Source organism: Phocoena sinus, chromosome 17 (genome assembly GCF_008692025.1).
Source record: "Phocoena sinus isolate mPhoSin1 chromosome 17, mPhoSin1.pri, whole genome shotgun sequence".
In the NCBI taxonomy this organism is placed as follows: Eukaryota; Metazoa; Chordata; class Mammalia; order Artiodactyla; family Phocoenidae; genus Phocoena; species Phocoena sinus.
Window position 1 is genome coordinate 7,858,007 of NC_045779.1, and position 17,303 is coordinate 7,875,309.

Below are 17,303 nucleotides of genomic sequence, written 5' to 3' on the forward strand. Positions count from 1 at the left end.
TACTTTTTATTGCTTTCAAGGTGTGTGGAAGACAACCTCATTGTTTTGACATGTAAAATAAGCTTTTTTTTTAAAAGATGTAAAGTGTATACGAAGTGTAATTTCCAGGGAGAGAGATGAGGAATGTAGGAATTATGAGATTTAAAGTGAGCTTCTGGGTTTATCAAACAGGAAATGTTTACTATTCAGATACTATCTAGAGATCCTTGAAAATGGTATTGCACCAGCCGTAAACTTCTCTTTACCTTTGCTCCAATACTCTCTGCTTTTTGTGTTGTGTTATTCAAAGTATAGATTTTTATCAGAAGATAAAACTCTGGTTCAAACAAAAATAATCAAGAACAACATGTCAAGGTATTTTCATAATGAGTGGAGGTAGTGGGAGTGTATGGGGTGTCTATCTGGTAGCTCTTTGAACCTGAGGATTTCCTCTCTGATGAACATAAAATCTCAACCAAATTTCCCACCCGTTCAAGCAGAAATGAGCACTATTTAACTAATTGGAAAGGTTGCATTTGTGTCCTTCTAATGACTCTAGAACTGTTCACTTGTGAATTGTAGATATATGGCAGAATTTGAAGGCTTGATGTCCTTTAAAGAATAATCCCCTTCAGCGGATTGAAGTGGCTTGTTTGAATAAATCGCACGTGGTTCGGATGGGATATAATAATTTTCATTCAAGCGATACTGCTTCAGCAGGCATACCCAGCAGGTTTGGGGGTTGCAGATTATAATTAGCTCTGTTATTCAGAGCTGCTTAGGCTATGCATGATGTAGGGCATCACTTTTTCTTTCTGTTTTGCCCACCGGAGGGCATTTTTTTGTTTTTTCTTTCCAGCCCTTTAAAGATAGGTACCCGCAGTTGAGGAGTAGGTATTGCTGCCATTTACAGACGACCAGGCTTCTCTTAACACAGGAGATTAAAAATCACGGTAACTGTACTTGAGGGTAGAGTATTTGTTGAGTAGGTGAATTTTAGGATGGAGAAAATTACTGGGAAATTTCCTCTGGAAGGAGAGCTATGCCTTGAGGTATGATTTGAAACAAGAAAGAGGTTATGGAGCCCATTGAATTGCTTGTAGATTAGTGGCATTTCATAAAGGGCCAAAGAAAACCATTAGAAGGTTGTAAACGTTAGCAGGTGCTAACTTTTTAAACTGCTCATGTTCTCCAAATAGTTACTTTAGTTATCAGCTTCAGTAATATTGGAGGAAAGTGTAGCAGATAGAAGCAAAAGGAAATTTGAGATTTTTTCCCCCGGATTCTAGCTATGCCTGCTGGTCTGTTTCCTATTACCATGAATAATGGAAGACATGGCTGTGAGACGGTGCCTTTGTCTCCCCCTGGCAGCACTGTGGAAACCGGTTAAGGGCTCAGAGCCTCCCCAGCATGGTGCCGACACGTAGTGGGGACAGTTAACGGGTTTTGCAATCAGCTGACCTCATCACTGTAGCCTGAGAAGCATCAGCCATTATGGTGGAGTCGTGCAAACTCACAGAACTCATCCGGCAGAACCTCCCTAACTCCGCACCTCGTGTTATATAGGGATGGCTCAGGCACTTATGTTGTTCTAAACCCAAATCAATGTGCGTGAGACCCAGTGCAAGGGACATAGGTGGTACTTGTATTTGAATTTCGAGGTAGATTTAAGAATGGACTTTTGGGTTGTATAAAGGTTAATTTTCTTCTTTTCCACATTTGGTCATCATGTAGCCCCTTCTGCTTTGAGCCATCTGTCTTTGGGGGAAAACAGTTCAAATCCTTTTTGTACCAGAAGGTCAAAAATAGTTTTGAAAGTGGATTCTGTATTATTATGTCCTATTTTCTTTCTAAATGAACTATGATTTGGCATCTCTGGTAGAATATACAGCAGGTTGGGCCAGAAGTAGGAATGGATTCATACCTTTGCTTTATTGTTACCTTTCTCAAGGTGCTTTCTCATTCTTTTGTGCATTGTTTAACAAAATTTCTGCCTTTTCACACTACGGTTTAGCTTCGTTTCCCCAGTGTGACTGCTTAATTTAGTAGTAGGATGCTTGGGAAAGGTCACTCGTTCTTTCAGGTATGATAGGATTATCATTTGCTGAACGGCTGTTTTAGAATCCAGGTGACCAGAAGAGTTGATTTAGTGCCCGGTCAAGGTTTCTGTTTCATGTGAACAGTGGAACAAGTATGGCTCAATGTGTTTGGAACTTTCTATTTCATGTGAATAGTAAGGATTTTGACAGACTGCTTTAGGAGTCTAATGAATGAAACGATATACACATTTCTCAAAACTAGTCTATCGAGCACATAAAATTACTTTAGAGGACTCTCAAATTTAACGGTAACTGTCCTAGAAATAAATCTGAGTGGTGTGTGTGTGTGTGTGTGTGTGTGTGTGCGCACGCACGCACGCACACACACACCTGCAGAAATAGTGCCTTGACTCAGTTATGCATCGGACATGCCCGTTATGGAAAGGCTTCGGAACACTGGGGCATGGGCGGTAGAGGCTGGGGCTGTTTTCAACTGTCAAGAGAGTCTGGTCAAACCGACTGCCGTTCAGTGTGTAATTAAAATGATGCTCCTGAGAGCTTATGAATGCACACACTTTTGTTAATTGTTTTGCCCTAAGTAAAGCAGAAGAGGCCAGCATGATAATATTTATATGAAATGAAGGGCAAAACGGCTCTATTACAGCTCTCTACTTACAGCTCTGGGAGCAAGAAGCTGATCCAGTATGTGTGGTCAGTTAAACAAAGCACAGGGTTCTAATTTGGGACATCCAAGAGAAATAGGTCCTGGGACAGTTCCCTACAAGCTCCAGGTGCTACTAAATGAGGTCTCAGAACCTGATCACCTCCTCCCAGACAGCCTGAGACTCTCTTGTTGAGATCTCCACAGCACACCCCCAGAGGCATAGCTGATCGTGATGAGAAAATGGGTGTTCACGAGAGTCAGGGACAGGCAGCTGATGGCGTTAAGAGTCGGAACTTTCTGGAGCAGAATCGAGACAGAATGAAAACTGCCCCTTTGTTCAAGAGTTGATCTGTGTGCTTTGAGGCCCACTTAGAAGTTACAGACAGTGAGGCCACTTGGAACGAGATGGAAAGGGGACAGTACGGGAGGAAAGATCCGGAAGAAGGAAATCAGGAGATAACAGAACATAGAAAGGATAAAGCGTGTCTTTTTACTACCTCAAAGATAAGTAATTTTGAAAAACTCTTTCAGAACTGAAAGAAATATAGTTAACATCAAAAAAGCAAAAACAGTAGACCAGACGTTTGAATTCCACTCGAGGTTTGAATTTCACGATACGCTATGAGAAGCATCACAAGATCTAGCCTCACCCTGGTTCCCCATTCTCCTTGGCTGACCACAGTCTTATCTTTGCCTTTCTACTGTGATCTCCAGTTCTGTGCAAAGATACTGTGTCTTGAAATGGTTGCTGAAATGTGGGAGTGGAACGGAGTAATGTTAAGGGCTAGAAAAATGTAAGGCGAGTTCGGGATGGATTGTTACTTGAATCGACCAGAATTTACCTATACAGTAATTGCAGGCTTATATCCCTGCTCTTGAGGGCACCCAGCAAACATTTCTTTTCATTTTGGACACCTGAAAGTCTGGGACATGCCACAACACTGTAAATCAACTATACTCTAATAAAAATTAATTTAAAAAAAGAAAATCTGGGGATACAGATGGTTTTCTGAACACGTTGATTTAAGAAGCTGCTTTAGGGTGATGACCGTTTATAGATCCATTAGGGCAGGATCAGATATTAATGGGTCTCGACCCCTCTCCTGAATATCCTGTCTTCTTACTGGTGATCTCTAGGCAGATGGAAAAACTGCTTAGAATTTAGGTTTAACTGATAACGTGGGATAGTTTTGAAGACAAGTTTTAAGTTCACAGTCTTTGACAGTAGTTCGAAGATTGGGGATTGAGGCTGATCCTAGGCTCTTTGAGCAGATCTGGTGCCAGTCTGTCACCCAGTGAGAAGTCTCTGCTCCTTTGTTCGCCCTCTGCTGCGTTCTGACTTGCCTTAATTTTCTTTGCGGCACCTCTGAGGCAGTTTAGCAGCCAAATGTGACCCTCAAGGCAGGTACTCTTGTAAGAGTGTAAAAGCAATCTCTAGACATCTGTAAGTGGTGTTGATTTTTTTACATCCCTGATTTATCTGATCAAATGTTCCAAAAGAACATTACCTATTACAACTTGTTTAACAGCCTACAACCAAGAGGAAAAAAAATATTGAAAGAGATGCTTAAAATATTATATGTGCAGTGTCTTCTGCAGACATTACAATAGGCAGGATCAGGGGAGACGTTCGAGATAATCCCGCCACTGCACCCTTGACTTGGCTGATGGGTCACGATTTTAACCTCACCTCGGTGTCGTATTTGGAGTGTTAATTTTATTTGGCTGCTGTGCGTATGTGACATCTTGTCTGAGAGATTTTAATTGTACCATTGAGTCAAACTGAAACTGTGAATAGTGATGCACTGAAATTACAGCCTCGGAACAAGGTTTAGTTTTAGATGGTTTCTTGTTTAGCGTTATTAACTATATGGAGGAATAAATGTCTTTTAAATATTTTAAAACATTACAAAACCCACCATGTAAAGTTGCCATGAGGCGGCCAAAAATAATCCATATGGCATTCAGGAGAGCAGTGGCTAATTGGCTGCTGCCTGAGAAAATGGTACACTTGGCGTCTACTTAGCACTGTGGGTTTGGCAGAAAGCCACATTTGGGGTCAGGCTGTTGTGAATGAAGCTGCATGTGGTTAGGGACGAGCTAAAGCCATGCACGTCTGAGAAGCCGGAGCCCATCGGGTAGCGCGCGTGGTCCGCCCTCATCCCTCTGGCCTCCCAGCAGCTCACCAGATGCTCATCCTTCCAGGAGCGAGCGCCCTGTGCCGCTTCCGCGATGCCTGTTTGTGCCCACACGGGAGTAAATCATGCCTTTGGAACATTCTAGTAGATGGTTTCAAGTGCATGCCTGAAATTTTCCTCTGTTGCAGAAGGAATCTGGAGAAGAGGTAGAAGTTGAGGAGTTCTACGTGAAATACAAAAACTTGTAAGTACATTGTGATTTCTTTTTTTTTTTCCATGGAGGAATATATTTTCAATGTACCAAATTTTAAAAGGTAATCAGGAAGTTTTTTTTAAAAAATTGGCAACGGGGAAATTCTGGTGTGGTTTATTCAGTGCCATCTAGGCCGTTGCCTACTAACTTTTCTATCTTTGATAGTTTACGAACTTTATTTTTCTGCAAAATGTGTAATTGGTGTACAGGCTGACTAGCTTTTGTGTATAACCAAGACGTTCTTTTTAGAGGGGATGAAAGCTCATGCAGTAACAGAAAAGTGAGGAAAGTATTATAATACCTGCCTGACTCTGAGAATGAATTTTGCTCTGCGGGGCTCCCTGCCTTCGTATTTCATCGGGATGCTTGGCACCCGAGATGAGAACTCTGCTCTCAGGCAGAGGCTCTGGGAAATCGTGACATCACTCGTGTTCTGAAATGCAGTGAGCGATGATTTTGTTGCTCCGTTTTCATTTCTAATTTTTGTCTAGTGAATTTGAATTGCATAACTCTTAAGAAAACTGCATGAAAAACCACCGTGAGTTGTTCTGATTGTAGATGGAAGCTGGATACTAGGGCCAGGCACACTCTGACGAGGCAACCTCGTTGGAAGCATCAATAGTCACCCTGCTGAGGAGGTCAAATAACAATCACAGAACAAGGACAAAAGTATTTATTGATAACATACAAGTGAAATGTGCTGTAAACTTTTTAAATGTACTTTAAGCTTTTTGAGGCAAGGAACTCAAGTACCATATTAATAAATTCTAGGGTTAAAGAGAGGCTTTGGGGAGCTGTCAGAACAGCTTAAGAAAATTTACCCTACCCTCGAAAATAAAAGCATCAGGCCTCGTGGTTTCCGTCATTCCCCCCTGTTGCAGTTGGCACTGGGTTAATTAGCGGATGCATTTCTGACGTTTGCGGGCAAAACCTTTTACCAGGTAAAAAGATGGTAAGAGAAGGAGTCTCTTACCAGTGTTATTGTAAGAATTCAGTGAAATGAAAAATGCTCAGTAAACATTAGACGCTGTCATCGTTCTATATACTCAGAGCACGATGAGTTTACACACGTGCAAGTTATGCACATGGCGTGGTTTCAGATAGTCTTATAAGGAGAGTGGAAAGACCAGATAAGGAGGAGAAAACGAAGTAAGCTGGAGAGACGGAGAGGTCTCTGGCCGGTTGATCAAATCACACTCAAAGCACAGGAGTTTTAAGTATCGATTGCCAGGAAGTGGCACCGCGAGACAGGCACCCGTCCCGGTCAGCGTGTGGCTGTGGGAGGTGAGGCGCTCGGTCTGTGGGAACCATCTCAAGTCGCCTGCGCACAGCCCCAGAGCTGGGCCCGGGCTCCCTGCCCGGGTGCCACTGCCGCCAGCCAGGGGAGGCGAGCCACCTGTCTGCCATCGGTCACGTGAGATGAGGCAAAGCAGTGCTCAGAAGTAGCTTTCCTCTCTGATGTTATCGAGATCTAAGGGAAGTTAACGTTTCCATAAAATTAAAAGTTTTTCTTAACCTTTCATTTTGACATGATCTGAGATTTACAGAAAAATTGCAAAACCAGTGCAAAGAATTCCTGGTTTTCTTCTTATAATTAAAGAGTATCCTGTGGAAAGATGCTTTGAGACTATTACACACGACAGTCGCTAAGTGGTGATTTAACAATTCCATTGTTCCTGCTGAATTTACGGGTCGGGCGTCTGCTGTTAGGAAGAGCTTTACCTTCTTACCTATCTGCTTATTTATAGCTGTGTGGACTTGCGGAGTCTTCTTTCATGCAGTGCGTCATAGTTCCTTACCGTCCTACCGTTACTTACTTTGCTCACATTATCCCAGATCTGGCCGGTGGGAGCCCCTGCAGGCTGTCTCCTCCCTTCCTTTTGTCTTGTCCCCATCCTTCTTCGAGCTCTTCCTTACTTTCTGGCACCAGAGGATGTTCCTAACCCATTTGCAGCTTCCCTATTTAAGTCCTGGAACCGATCGTTTCTCTAAGGAGCCTTGGTTGTTTTTTACTGGAGAAGGGCATTTAGAAACCAAGATTTGGGTACTAGATGTGCTCATTGCTGCTGGGGGGTCATTGCTTCCAGACCTCTCAGTGGATGGGGCTTGGAAGGGCATGCACGTGCATGTGTATATTTGATATGTATGTATGTATGTATGACATGTATACCTACATATGTTCCACAGACATATATGTTTGTTATATATACACACATGCACGTCTCTCTACCTACCTCCCTACCAACAAGGAGAACCAGTGCCTTTATAGTGATACTTCCAATTTTATTTCAATACCACAGGGTTCATTCTATTCTTTCCCCTTCCAATATTAATAACTCCATTTTTTCGACTATGAGAAACCTGGCTCCTATTTTCCATAATATATTTTCTTATTTGTTAATCCTAGGGTATATCAGAAGTGCTTTCAGAATTACTAGACCATATTTCTGTGAAAAAGAAGCCTGCTAACTAGCGTTCATTCTGTATTGGTTTAGAGTTCTTCTGTCTTTAGCCTGATGCTGTAGAGGCTAAATGCTTTTTCCAGTATTTCCTCAGGTTAGTTCTCCTCCCCGACCCCCTTCAGTGCAATGTTATTTGCTACTCAGTTTGGTTCATTAGCTTCTGTGTTTGTATTCCATTGTAGGCCGCCCCCACCCCCATCCTTGTTGATTTTCTTTTTTTCTTTTTGCTTTTTTCCAAGTTCGTGAAATATTAACACGGCTCAGTAGTCATAACTGTACACAAAATGATGCCCAAAGAAGAGGCGCCATCCTCCCTTCCTTCCCACCTCATTCCTACTTACCTTTTCATTAATCCCAGATTTATCCTTCCTATAAGTTTTGGCATGAATGTGCGGATAGATAACTATTATTTCCTCTTCTTCCTTAAACACAGAGGAATAGCATCAGTACACACTTGCACTTTGCTGTTTTCACAATACTGTGTATACTAAGTTACTCAACAGCAGTTCAGAGCATCTTCCTCATTCTTTGTTACGACTGCCTAGTACTCCTTTGCATGGCTGTGTCGTTAACTTATCCAGCCAGTCTCCTGGGTATGCCGGCATGTAAGTGGCTTCTCATATTTCACAGTTACAGATAATGCTGCAATATATATTCTCATGCCTGTGTATTTGCGAATTGTTGGAGGCATAGCTTCAGGGTGAATTTTTAGAATAGGGATTGCTAGATCGAAAGGCATAACATAAATGTAGTTCTGTTAGACATTGCAAAATTCCCTTCCAGAAGTGTTGTGTCAGTTTGCATTCCTACCAGCAATGTAGGAGAGCACCTATTTCCCCACAACCTTTCTCCCGTGTAGTGTGGTGTGTTTTTTGTTGTTCTGTTTTTTGTTATTTTTACTTTTTGTGGGAAGTCGTATTTCAGTGTGGTTTTAATTAGCATTTTCTTTCATTGTGAGTGATTTAGAACATCTTTTCATAAATGTAACGGCCACTTTTGTATCTTGTTCTGTCAATTACGTGTTCCTGTCTCTTGCCCATTTTTCTGTTGTGCTTCCCTCAGTTTTTAACGGTTCTCTGTATATGTGGGACATTAGTCCTTAATCTGCGTTATATGTTGCAGCTATCTTTTCCCAGTTTCCGTGGTCATTTGGCTTTATTTATTGTTGGTTATAGCATTGTAAGTGTTAAAAAGTGTTTTGTATATTGAGATTTATTAATCTTTCCTTTTATAGGATCTAACATTTGAAGCATAGTTAGAAAGCCTTTTCCTACCCCCTGGTTAAAGGGGAATTTGCCATGTTTTCCTCTAGTACTTGAATGGTTTCATTTTCTCTGTTTATTAGGTGCTTGATCCACTGGTGTTTACTCTTGTAAATGGGGTAAAGCGTGACTCTAATTTTTTATTGTTTTCCAAATATTGTTGTCCCAGCACCATTATTAAAAAGCCCATCTTTGCCCGGGTGATTTGAGATGCAATCTTTATCCTGAACTGAAGATACATATTTATGGTATCCATATCTGTTATTTATTCTAATCCTTCGCTCTGTCTCTTCACGAGTCAGTAGCACACTGTTTTTACTTGTAGAGGATTTATAGTGTATTTTAATATCTGATTTATCTAGTTTCTCCTAAGACATTTCCTTTTTAGTGTTTTCCTGGATGTTTTGCGTGTCTGTTTTTATATATAAATCTAGCATTCACTTGTCTAACTCCATTGAAATGGTTGTTTATATTTTTATTTACATTGTGTTAAATCACAAATTTATGATTTATGATGTTGAGTCATGCTATCTAAAAACAAGGATGTCTTTCCAGTTGGTTCAACTTGATTTTCTTATCTTTTAGGAGGGTTTTAAATGCTTCCTCATGCAAGTTTCACACACTTCTTGTTAAATATATTACTAAGGATTTTATCTTTGTTGATACCGTAAAAGAGGTTTTCCCTGATGCTATTTTCTCTAAGTGGCTATTATTTGTGTGAATGGAGACATTTGACTTCTGTCTGTTAATTTTATATCCTGCTGCATAACGGAATTATTTTATTTTATTATTTGAATTACCTTCCTAATTGATTCTCTAGGGTTTTCCAGTTATACAGTCATGGCATCTGCAAATAAAGATAGTTTTACTTCTTATTTTCCAATTATCACTCCTCTTGTTGTCTTCTCTCATGTAATAGCATTGGCTAATGCCTGGAATATGATATTGAATAGTAGTGGAGATATGGGCGCCCTTGCCTTGTTTCTGATCCTAGAGCAAAAGCCTGTGGTTTTTCTCCATTGAGTTAAAGCAGAGTCACTGCCAGAAAGTTTCAGCCCAGTTTACAAGAGGGAGAGCAGAGCTGGACCCACCTGCTCAAGTGCCTGTGTCTCCCTTGTGGTCACCCTGGCAGTGCTTTATGGCAGGTTCACCTCAGCCGAGACAAGGGTGCTGACTGCACACATGCCTTTTTCTGTCCAATAATTAGGAGACTAGACTAGGTGATTTTTATAATATTTGGTTTCGGTTGTAGCAGTATTGCAAATAATTTATTGAAAATTTGGAAATTACAAGTTGAAAGTAGAAGATAGAATATTTACCATCTTACCACCCACAATGATCATTACTAACATTTTGATGCATTTTCGTCTAGTCTGTTTTCTCTCTCTCTCTCTCTCTCCCTCTGTGCGCAGGGTTTCTATCAATTCATATCTGTACAAGGTATATGTATTTAAAGTCCTTATCTCCCTTGGTCAATTGCAGAAGGACTAAATCAGTCCTACCTATGAAAATGCATATTAGACGTTACATAAATACAAATGATGTGATATTTAATGTCAGAAGCTTTTTCCATATCGTTCATTATTTTTTGAGAGATTTTATAGTGGCTGCATAATTTCTAAGAGTAGTAGTACCTTGATTGTGAAAGCACCTCATTTCTTTTTAATGTCATCACCAGAAAGAGAAACAAGAGACAGTCGAGGCCATGGAGGGGGGTGGGGGGGTGGCAGAGAGAGGATGATAGTACAGAAGAATATTGAAATACCAAACGAAAGAATGTCAGAGGTACCATAAAACAGTAACTATATACCAGTGAGTCTTGGGGATGGACAAGGAAAGGTGGGGAGTATTCAAGTTCAGGTCAGAGAAGACACAGCAAATGCTCAGCACAGGCCTGTGGCAGGTCTGAACGGGAGGAGACTAGCCAGTGCAAGGAGAGGGTAGACAGTAGGGAGTGAAAGATTCACAAGGGACCCCAAGGGGCATCAGTCCTCTCAGAGCTGGGAGACGGGAACTGACCAGGAGCTGGTTGGGGACAAGGGAGTTCCAGAGCTGGTGGTGGCCCTTTGCTGCCCAGCAGCTGTAGAAGGAGGGAGTTAGGTTTACCTTCGCTCTTTTAAATTTGAATTCTTTTACCTTGACAGAAACCTTTTATTTCTCAATTAATGATAAAAGGCTCAAAACGAATTCATAATTAAGGCCACCCTGTAGTGCTAATTGTTTTGTATTGAAGTGTAATCCATTCACTTATGAAAACAGCTTGTTACTAGGTCATTTCCTTTTCTTTCTTTCTTTTTTTTTTTTTAAATGGGAGGTGGGTAAGAGAACTGCAGGCCCAGGACAGAAGGCAAATTTTAGGCATTATTATTGATTTTCTTTTCTTATTCTCAAACATTAGTAGTTATATTGAACGTGGCTTGGCAACCTCTGTGAGTAATTAAACAGGTTATTATGTTAATTATCTGTTTAGTTCATTTTGGGGGGGAATGATAATGAACATGTATAATAAAATAGATTAATTATCTTCTACCTGTTTCAAGGATATTATTTTGTTCTTTTAGCTCTTATCTTCATTGTCAATGGGCATCTGTAGAAGATCTGGAAAAAGATAAGAGAATTCAGCAAAAGATTAAACGATTTAAGGCAAAGCAGGGCCAGAACAAATTCCTTTCAGAGGTATGGAAAACCTGGTTAATTTTCTAAAGTGTTTACATTTTTAAAATGTTCTGAATTTTGAATTTTAGGTCAGTATATTGTTAAGAAAAACTAGTTTGCCTCATTTGGTGCTGTTACTTGCATATCGGTAACTGGTTATTGCTAAAATAATTTGTAAACAGGAAATTTCTCATTCTTCCTGTTGCTTAGTTCTAGAAGATACTGGTCCTTATGATATTATGTGGAAATATGATGGTGTGATTAAATCTTGTAATGAAAATACAGTTAGTAGACAGTGAAAAAAGTAAGTAGACAAAAGTCCTGTTAAGATTTTAGCAGGGTAAAAACGCTACAGTGAGTATTAAGTATAAGTTCTAGGATATAAAAGTTTCTTTCTGTTGGGGGAGGTGTGTGACAAATTTCTTCTGTTCAAGTCAGTGCCTAATTACAGAGAGTTTTCACTGAACTCCTTTTCACAGATTATGCGCTGTGGTACAGGAGTTGATATAATATTCTAATACCTTTGCCTGCCCCCCTTTATCCTAGGTTATCAATTATGATGAGAAGGTACCCATACCTAGGGCAGGGAAGAAGTCCTGGCGTATTTTACGAAGTGCCAGGTTCCCCTCCAGTGTAGTCAATTACATTGACAAAATGCTCTCACAGAGTGCTTCCTGGGGTCCCTGGGCTTGTGACCACCAATTTGCTTTCACTTTACAGCCTAAAGCAGATAAAAGAGAAACCTTCACATTGAAAGGCTAAATTGGCTGACTTATTAGTTTTTCCTCTCCATAAGGGAATTAACAGAATGCAAACTGTAAAGAAGTGTGAAATTTGATGGAAAATAATACCTGCTTCACGACCAACTTCACACACACCGACCCCTTGTTGGAGACGGGGGAACGGGGGACCGAAGAAAGTTCCGTAGTTTTATGTCCTAGAGTCAATCCTTATACCCTCAGGTGACAGGTCTGGGTTCTCCTGGAATCTGATTTCCACGCCCCCAAAGGCATATTGTAAAATCTGCACTGGATGGGAAATGAGGTGGAGGGGATTCCGCTAGACAGATGTGTCCATGTCACCGAGCCCCAGCCTCCTTGCCTGCAGTGGTCAGCACCAAGGGGTGCAGGTGCTTGGATGGGACTCACTCCCTCATGTCCTGGGGAATATGTAGGTGATTCTTTCTTTGAAAGGACAGGTTCTGAGAAAATACTAGGAAGTTCTGTTTTTCATGCCCCTTAATGAAACTAAAGTTTAAAATGTTTGTGATATTGGGCAAGTTGAAATCCTTAGCTTCCTCCTAGAAAGAGACACTGTACGTTCTACTGATGTTTTTGTGCATCCGTGTTAGGAAAAGGAAAGAGTACTGTGGTTACCCCCACCCTGCTCCTTAAATCATGGTTCTGCTCATTAAGTTTATTTGTGCTTCTTGGAGTCAGATGCCCTTCAGGGACGTGGGCCCGGCCCGAGGTGTGTAGTCTACCTTTTTGAGTCTATCTCTGGGAATCACCTGTACCAAGGCTGAAATACATTATCTTGCTGGTAACTTGGCAGCTAGAGATCTCAAGTTTTGTCCTGAATGGAAGTAGCATAAACTTGAGTCTGAAAAGGTGATCTGAAGGTTAACAGAGAAGGATACCAATTCTCTGCCCCTCTTTCTTTCTTACATACACACACGCACCCCCCGACCCCCACCCCCCGCTCACCACACACACTGTTTGTCATGTCCCGTAGATGGTCCTGGCTTCAGGTGCCCGAGGGTTCTGCTTCTTTGGGAGTTTTAGTTATGACCACCTTTGCATTCTCTGTTTCACCTTAGGCTTCCTTTTAAGTCACTGCAACTCAAATCTCTACTCAAAAGGATTATCAGAACTGGACATTATGTCACACGCGTGGTGGCATAGATTGCCCGCTTGAAGGATAAACGTGTTTAGGAGTCAGGTTAAGGATTTTACTTCAGTAATGAAAGATTCTGTTTAAGAACAAGTTGTCTTAGAGCTTTTATCAGAAGAGCCTAGTTTATGGACAGCTCTAGTGCTTATGCTTTATCTTGTGTGCCTAAGTCTAGAAGCTTTGACAAAGCCAATGCATTTAATATATGAACATTTTAAATTAACGGAACGTTTCAAGGGTTTCTTTGCCTTCGTCGTGAACTCTGTGTAAAGGCCTGAGGCAGTTGAAACACATTCTGGTATTTCTGGCTTTTGTTTTATAATTCACAGTTCAAAGCATCCAGACTGGGTGCTGTAAGTGGGCCCAGGGGCCCAGGGAGTGTTTGTTATCCTCAAGCCAACTGTGACCAAACGGCCCTTCAACCTGCAACTCAGGGGATACAAAGAGTATCTAAGCGGCTTGTAATATGTCTTTGCCAAGCATTTGAATGAAGTTACATTACTGATGAATTAATCTCTAGAAACACGTAATAATGTGTCTTTTCTAACTTGTCTGACTCTGACTTCTTTAAAGTATGGCCGCATTCAGTTCTTTTACATGAGATAATTTTGCAGGCACGCAGCCTTACTTTAGTTTTGTAAAGATTGTTAATATATTGGCTAAAGAACCCAAATTTTTAAGCCTCATTTCTTTATCCTTAAGAGTTTTAGCCAAATGCTCTGTGTTCAGTACAAATAAATCATTAGAACACTTAGATGAACGCCAAGACTGTGTTCAAATGAGGTACTAATACTGATTGGCAAAGACGACCAACCATCACAAGCTCTGTTCACACCAAAATATGGAATTCACTGGTCTCAGCGTTTTTAGCTTTTGAATAACATTCTGCAAATGATGCTGTGAGGCATCAGACAACTCCAATAGTTGTGAGACTCCAACAGCACTTACTGTGCATGGCTCTGAGTCTTCATTGCAAGCTGTGGCTTCAAGAATGTCAAACGCATTGTGTGCCGTAAGCCTTTTGGATTGCTCATTAGTGAATTATAATTTCACACTTCATTTAAAATATTCTTAAACATTTTCTCACAGTAAAAAGGTTTCACACAGTAATTAAAAGACCCAGTTAACAAAGTCTGAGAAGTCTGATTTCCTCATGGGGAGTGATTTTGCTAAATTGTAGCATTTCACTTAATATAGTAGAACTTGCCAAATATAAATTTTGTATTGCTGTGACCCAAAATATTATTGCCTGATGAAGAGTGAAATACTGTCTACTCTGAGGAGTTAAATAAACATTTTAACTTTTTTTCCTTTGGTGTAGATTGAAGATGAGCTTTTTAATCCAGATTACGTGGAGGTTGACCGGATAATGGACTTTGCACGTAGCACAGATGACCGGGGAGAGGTAACAGAAGATCATTTGTATTAGAAGCCAGTGACTCAGAGAGCTTACGTGTGCTTATGGAGGATGATTGTGGACTCCTAGATCTGGTTCTGGTCGGGGCCTTGGGTTATGACACACTTGCTCTAAACTTAACTGAAATTTATTGACTTACTATTATTAGTTTTAGGACTTAATAATCACTGTAAATGTGTTGTTTTGTTTAGTCTGAGAGCTTTTTAAAAGAAATCAGTTTTCAGTGTGAAGCAAATAGACTTTTTGCACGGTTCCAGATACGATCAATAAAGGATTCAATATATTTTGGTATAAATCTATTACGTAGCATGAATTTCCCTTATAAACTAAGAGTGCTCTTAGAGCAGAATGCAGTGCAACGATATTTAACATTGGACGTCCTTAGTGAAGCTGACGGACCTCATTTAATGTGGTGCACAGAAAATACTATAAAATCTTTCTCTTTATGAGATCCCAGTCTAGGCATGCCCAGGTTGCTTTGCAGAACCCTACGAGGCTGTTAAGGACAGTCGGTAGGGCACAAGAGTAAAGACCAAGTCTAGTGACTTCTGAGCATTGTGTCTTAGTAAGTCTATGCCCGCCCGCCATGAGGTATGTCATTCCTAGCTTCTTCTTGTAAATTAAACTTTGTAAAGGTTTGTATCTTGCTTGTCTAGTGAGTCTGCAGTGAACTCCCATTTTACTCCAAACTCTGTATCACGAGGTCCACGATGTTTCAGAGATCGTGTCTGTGACATGATGTTTACCTTTCTAGTTTTGCTAAGTTGCACTTAAAAAAAAATTTTTTTTTCCCCATCGTATATTTACCTAGTACAGCAAATGTTTGTAACATCACAACCAGGTCAGTGTACCTTGGTCCTGAGATGAAGATCAACAAACCAAAATATTTTCAAGAAGAAAGACAAAGGAAGTCCTATTGATCTGCGTTATCCAAACTGTTTTGCTCTGCAGTCTTTCTAGAGCTCAAGCACATTATTTTAAAGTGATAGCATGCAAATAGTATCTCTTTAAGAAGAAGGCAGAAATCCTCATAAATTGAAGTCTGTTTCTCATTCCTTAAGAAAGTAGCCAGTTAGGCAAATATGTGAACACACCAAGATGGGTTACCGCGTAAGTCTGAATCAGACGCCTGATGATTTGCACAGATCAGAATAAGGCTCAGATTCGGCTTTGTTATTTGCTAGCTATGTCTGTGTACTTTTTTGGCTTTTGAACATGACTTACCGGTGGCTTAGATAAAAGTCAGTTTGTTCTGATAATATTCAGTAATATTACTTCCAGTTTAGACTTGAGACTCTGTAACTAAGGACTCCTCGTTCAGTGGTCATAGTTCTAAAACTTCTCCCAGCTCCATCTCACTGTGTCTGGGGTAGTGTCTGTCGGTAAGTGCAGTAGAGCATGAACCCAACTGTGCTGTGTTTAAACCCGGCCCAGCCTGTGACTCACTACCTGGTGAAGTGGTGCTCACTGCCTTATGAAGACAGCACGTGGGAGCTGAGGCAGGACATAGACCAAGCCAAGATCGAAGAGTTTGAGAAGCTGCTGTCCCGGGAGCCGGAAACAGAGCGCGTGGTAAGGAGGGCGAGTGGCGGTGGCTTTAATGTATGTGGTCTCTGAGAAACCACTAATGGGACTTTTACTATATTTGAAACAGGAGCGACCTCCTGCTGATGACTGGAAGAAATCGGAGAGTTCCAGGGAGTATAAAAACAATAACAAACTCAGGGAATACCAGTTGGAGGGAGTAAACTGGCTACTTTTCAATTGGTACAACATGTACGTAAAATGTGGGGGTTTTCACTTAAAAAAAAAAAAAGCCTACAGTAGCTCTTTTGTCGTTATCTAAAGTATTGATCAAATATAACTTAACATTTTAACTCGCTAATAGAAATTATTTTGAAAAAAAGCAGACACTGGAAGTATGTATGCTTAATATTTGTTTACTTAACACATATTAATATAGAGATTGCTAGAAGTGTGTAGCAATAATTTTTATGTCTTAGAGCATTTTGTTTGAAACTGTTATTTTGTTGCATGTAAGGGAACGTCTAAGGCATGCATTTATGAGTATGAAAGCACTGTCTTGTGTGTATACTTACTAAAGTTTCCTTGTTTTATTTCCCTCCCAAAGGCGAAACTGCATTTTAGCAGATGAAATGGGTTTGGGAAAAACTATCCAGTCCATTACATTTCTCTATGAGATATATTTGAAAGGAATCCATGGCCCTTTTTTAGTAATTGCCCCATTGTCCACAATCCCCAACTGGGAAAGGGAATTCCGGACCTGGACAGAGTTGAACGTGGTTGTGTATCATGGGAGTCAAGCTAGTCGTCGGACCATTCAGTTGTATGAAATGTACTTCAAAGATCCCCAGGTAAAGCATCACAGGCGGGCGGTCCTTAGGCTTATAGACGTTTTAAGGCGTTGGCTGTTAAAATGGTCTTAGACCTTTGGCACGGGAGGTCTAGATTTTGCAGATAGAGAATTTTGCTTTAGATTTCTTACCCAATTTGTGTTTGTCTTATAATTCCACATCTTTT

General features: G+C 40.6%; 1 protein-coding gene across 3 annotated transcripts in view; it reads left to right on the forward strand.

Moving 5' to 3' along the window:
- Nucleotides 1-17,303, forward strand: part of CHD7 (chromodomain helicase DNA binding protein 7) — a 179,473-nt gene that overhangs the window by 119,780 nt on the left and 42,390 nt on the right. For 2 of the 3 annotated variants that reach the window (XM_032609357.1, XM_032609358.1), the window contains exons 7-12: nucleotides 5,009-5,064; nucleotides 11,359-11,473; nucleotides 14,667-14,750; nucleotides 16,197-16,334; nucleotides 16,417-16,538; nucleotides 16,894-17,137. In XM_032609357.1, coding sequence (XP_032465248.1) covers nucleotides 5,009-5,064; nucleotides 11,359-11,473; nucleotides 14,667-14,750; nucleotides 16,197-16,334; nucleotides 16,417-16,538; nucleotides 16,894-17,137 — 759 coding nt within the window. Of the gene's footprint in view, nucleotides 1-5,008; nucleotides 5,065-8,062; nucleotides 8,141-11,358; nucleotides 11,474-14,666; nucleotides 14,751-16,196; nucleotides 16,335-16,416; nucleotides 16,539-16,893; nucleotides 17,138-17,303 lie in introns of those variants that run through there. The other variant, XM_032609359.1, reaches the window with a different exon arrangement.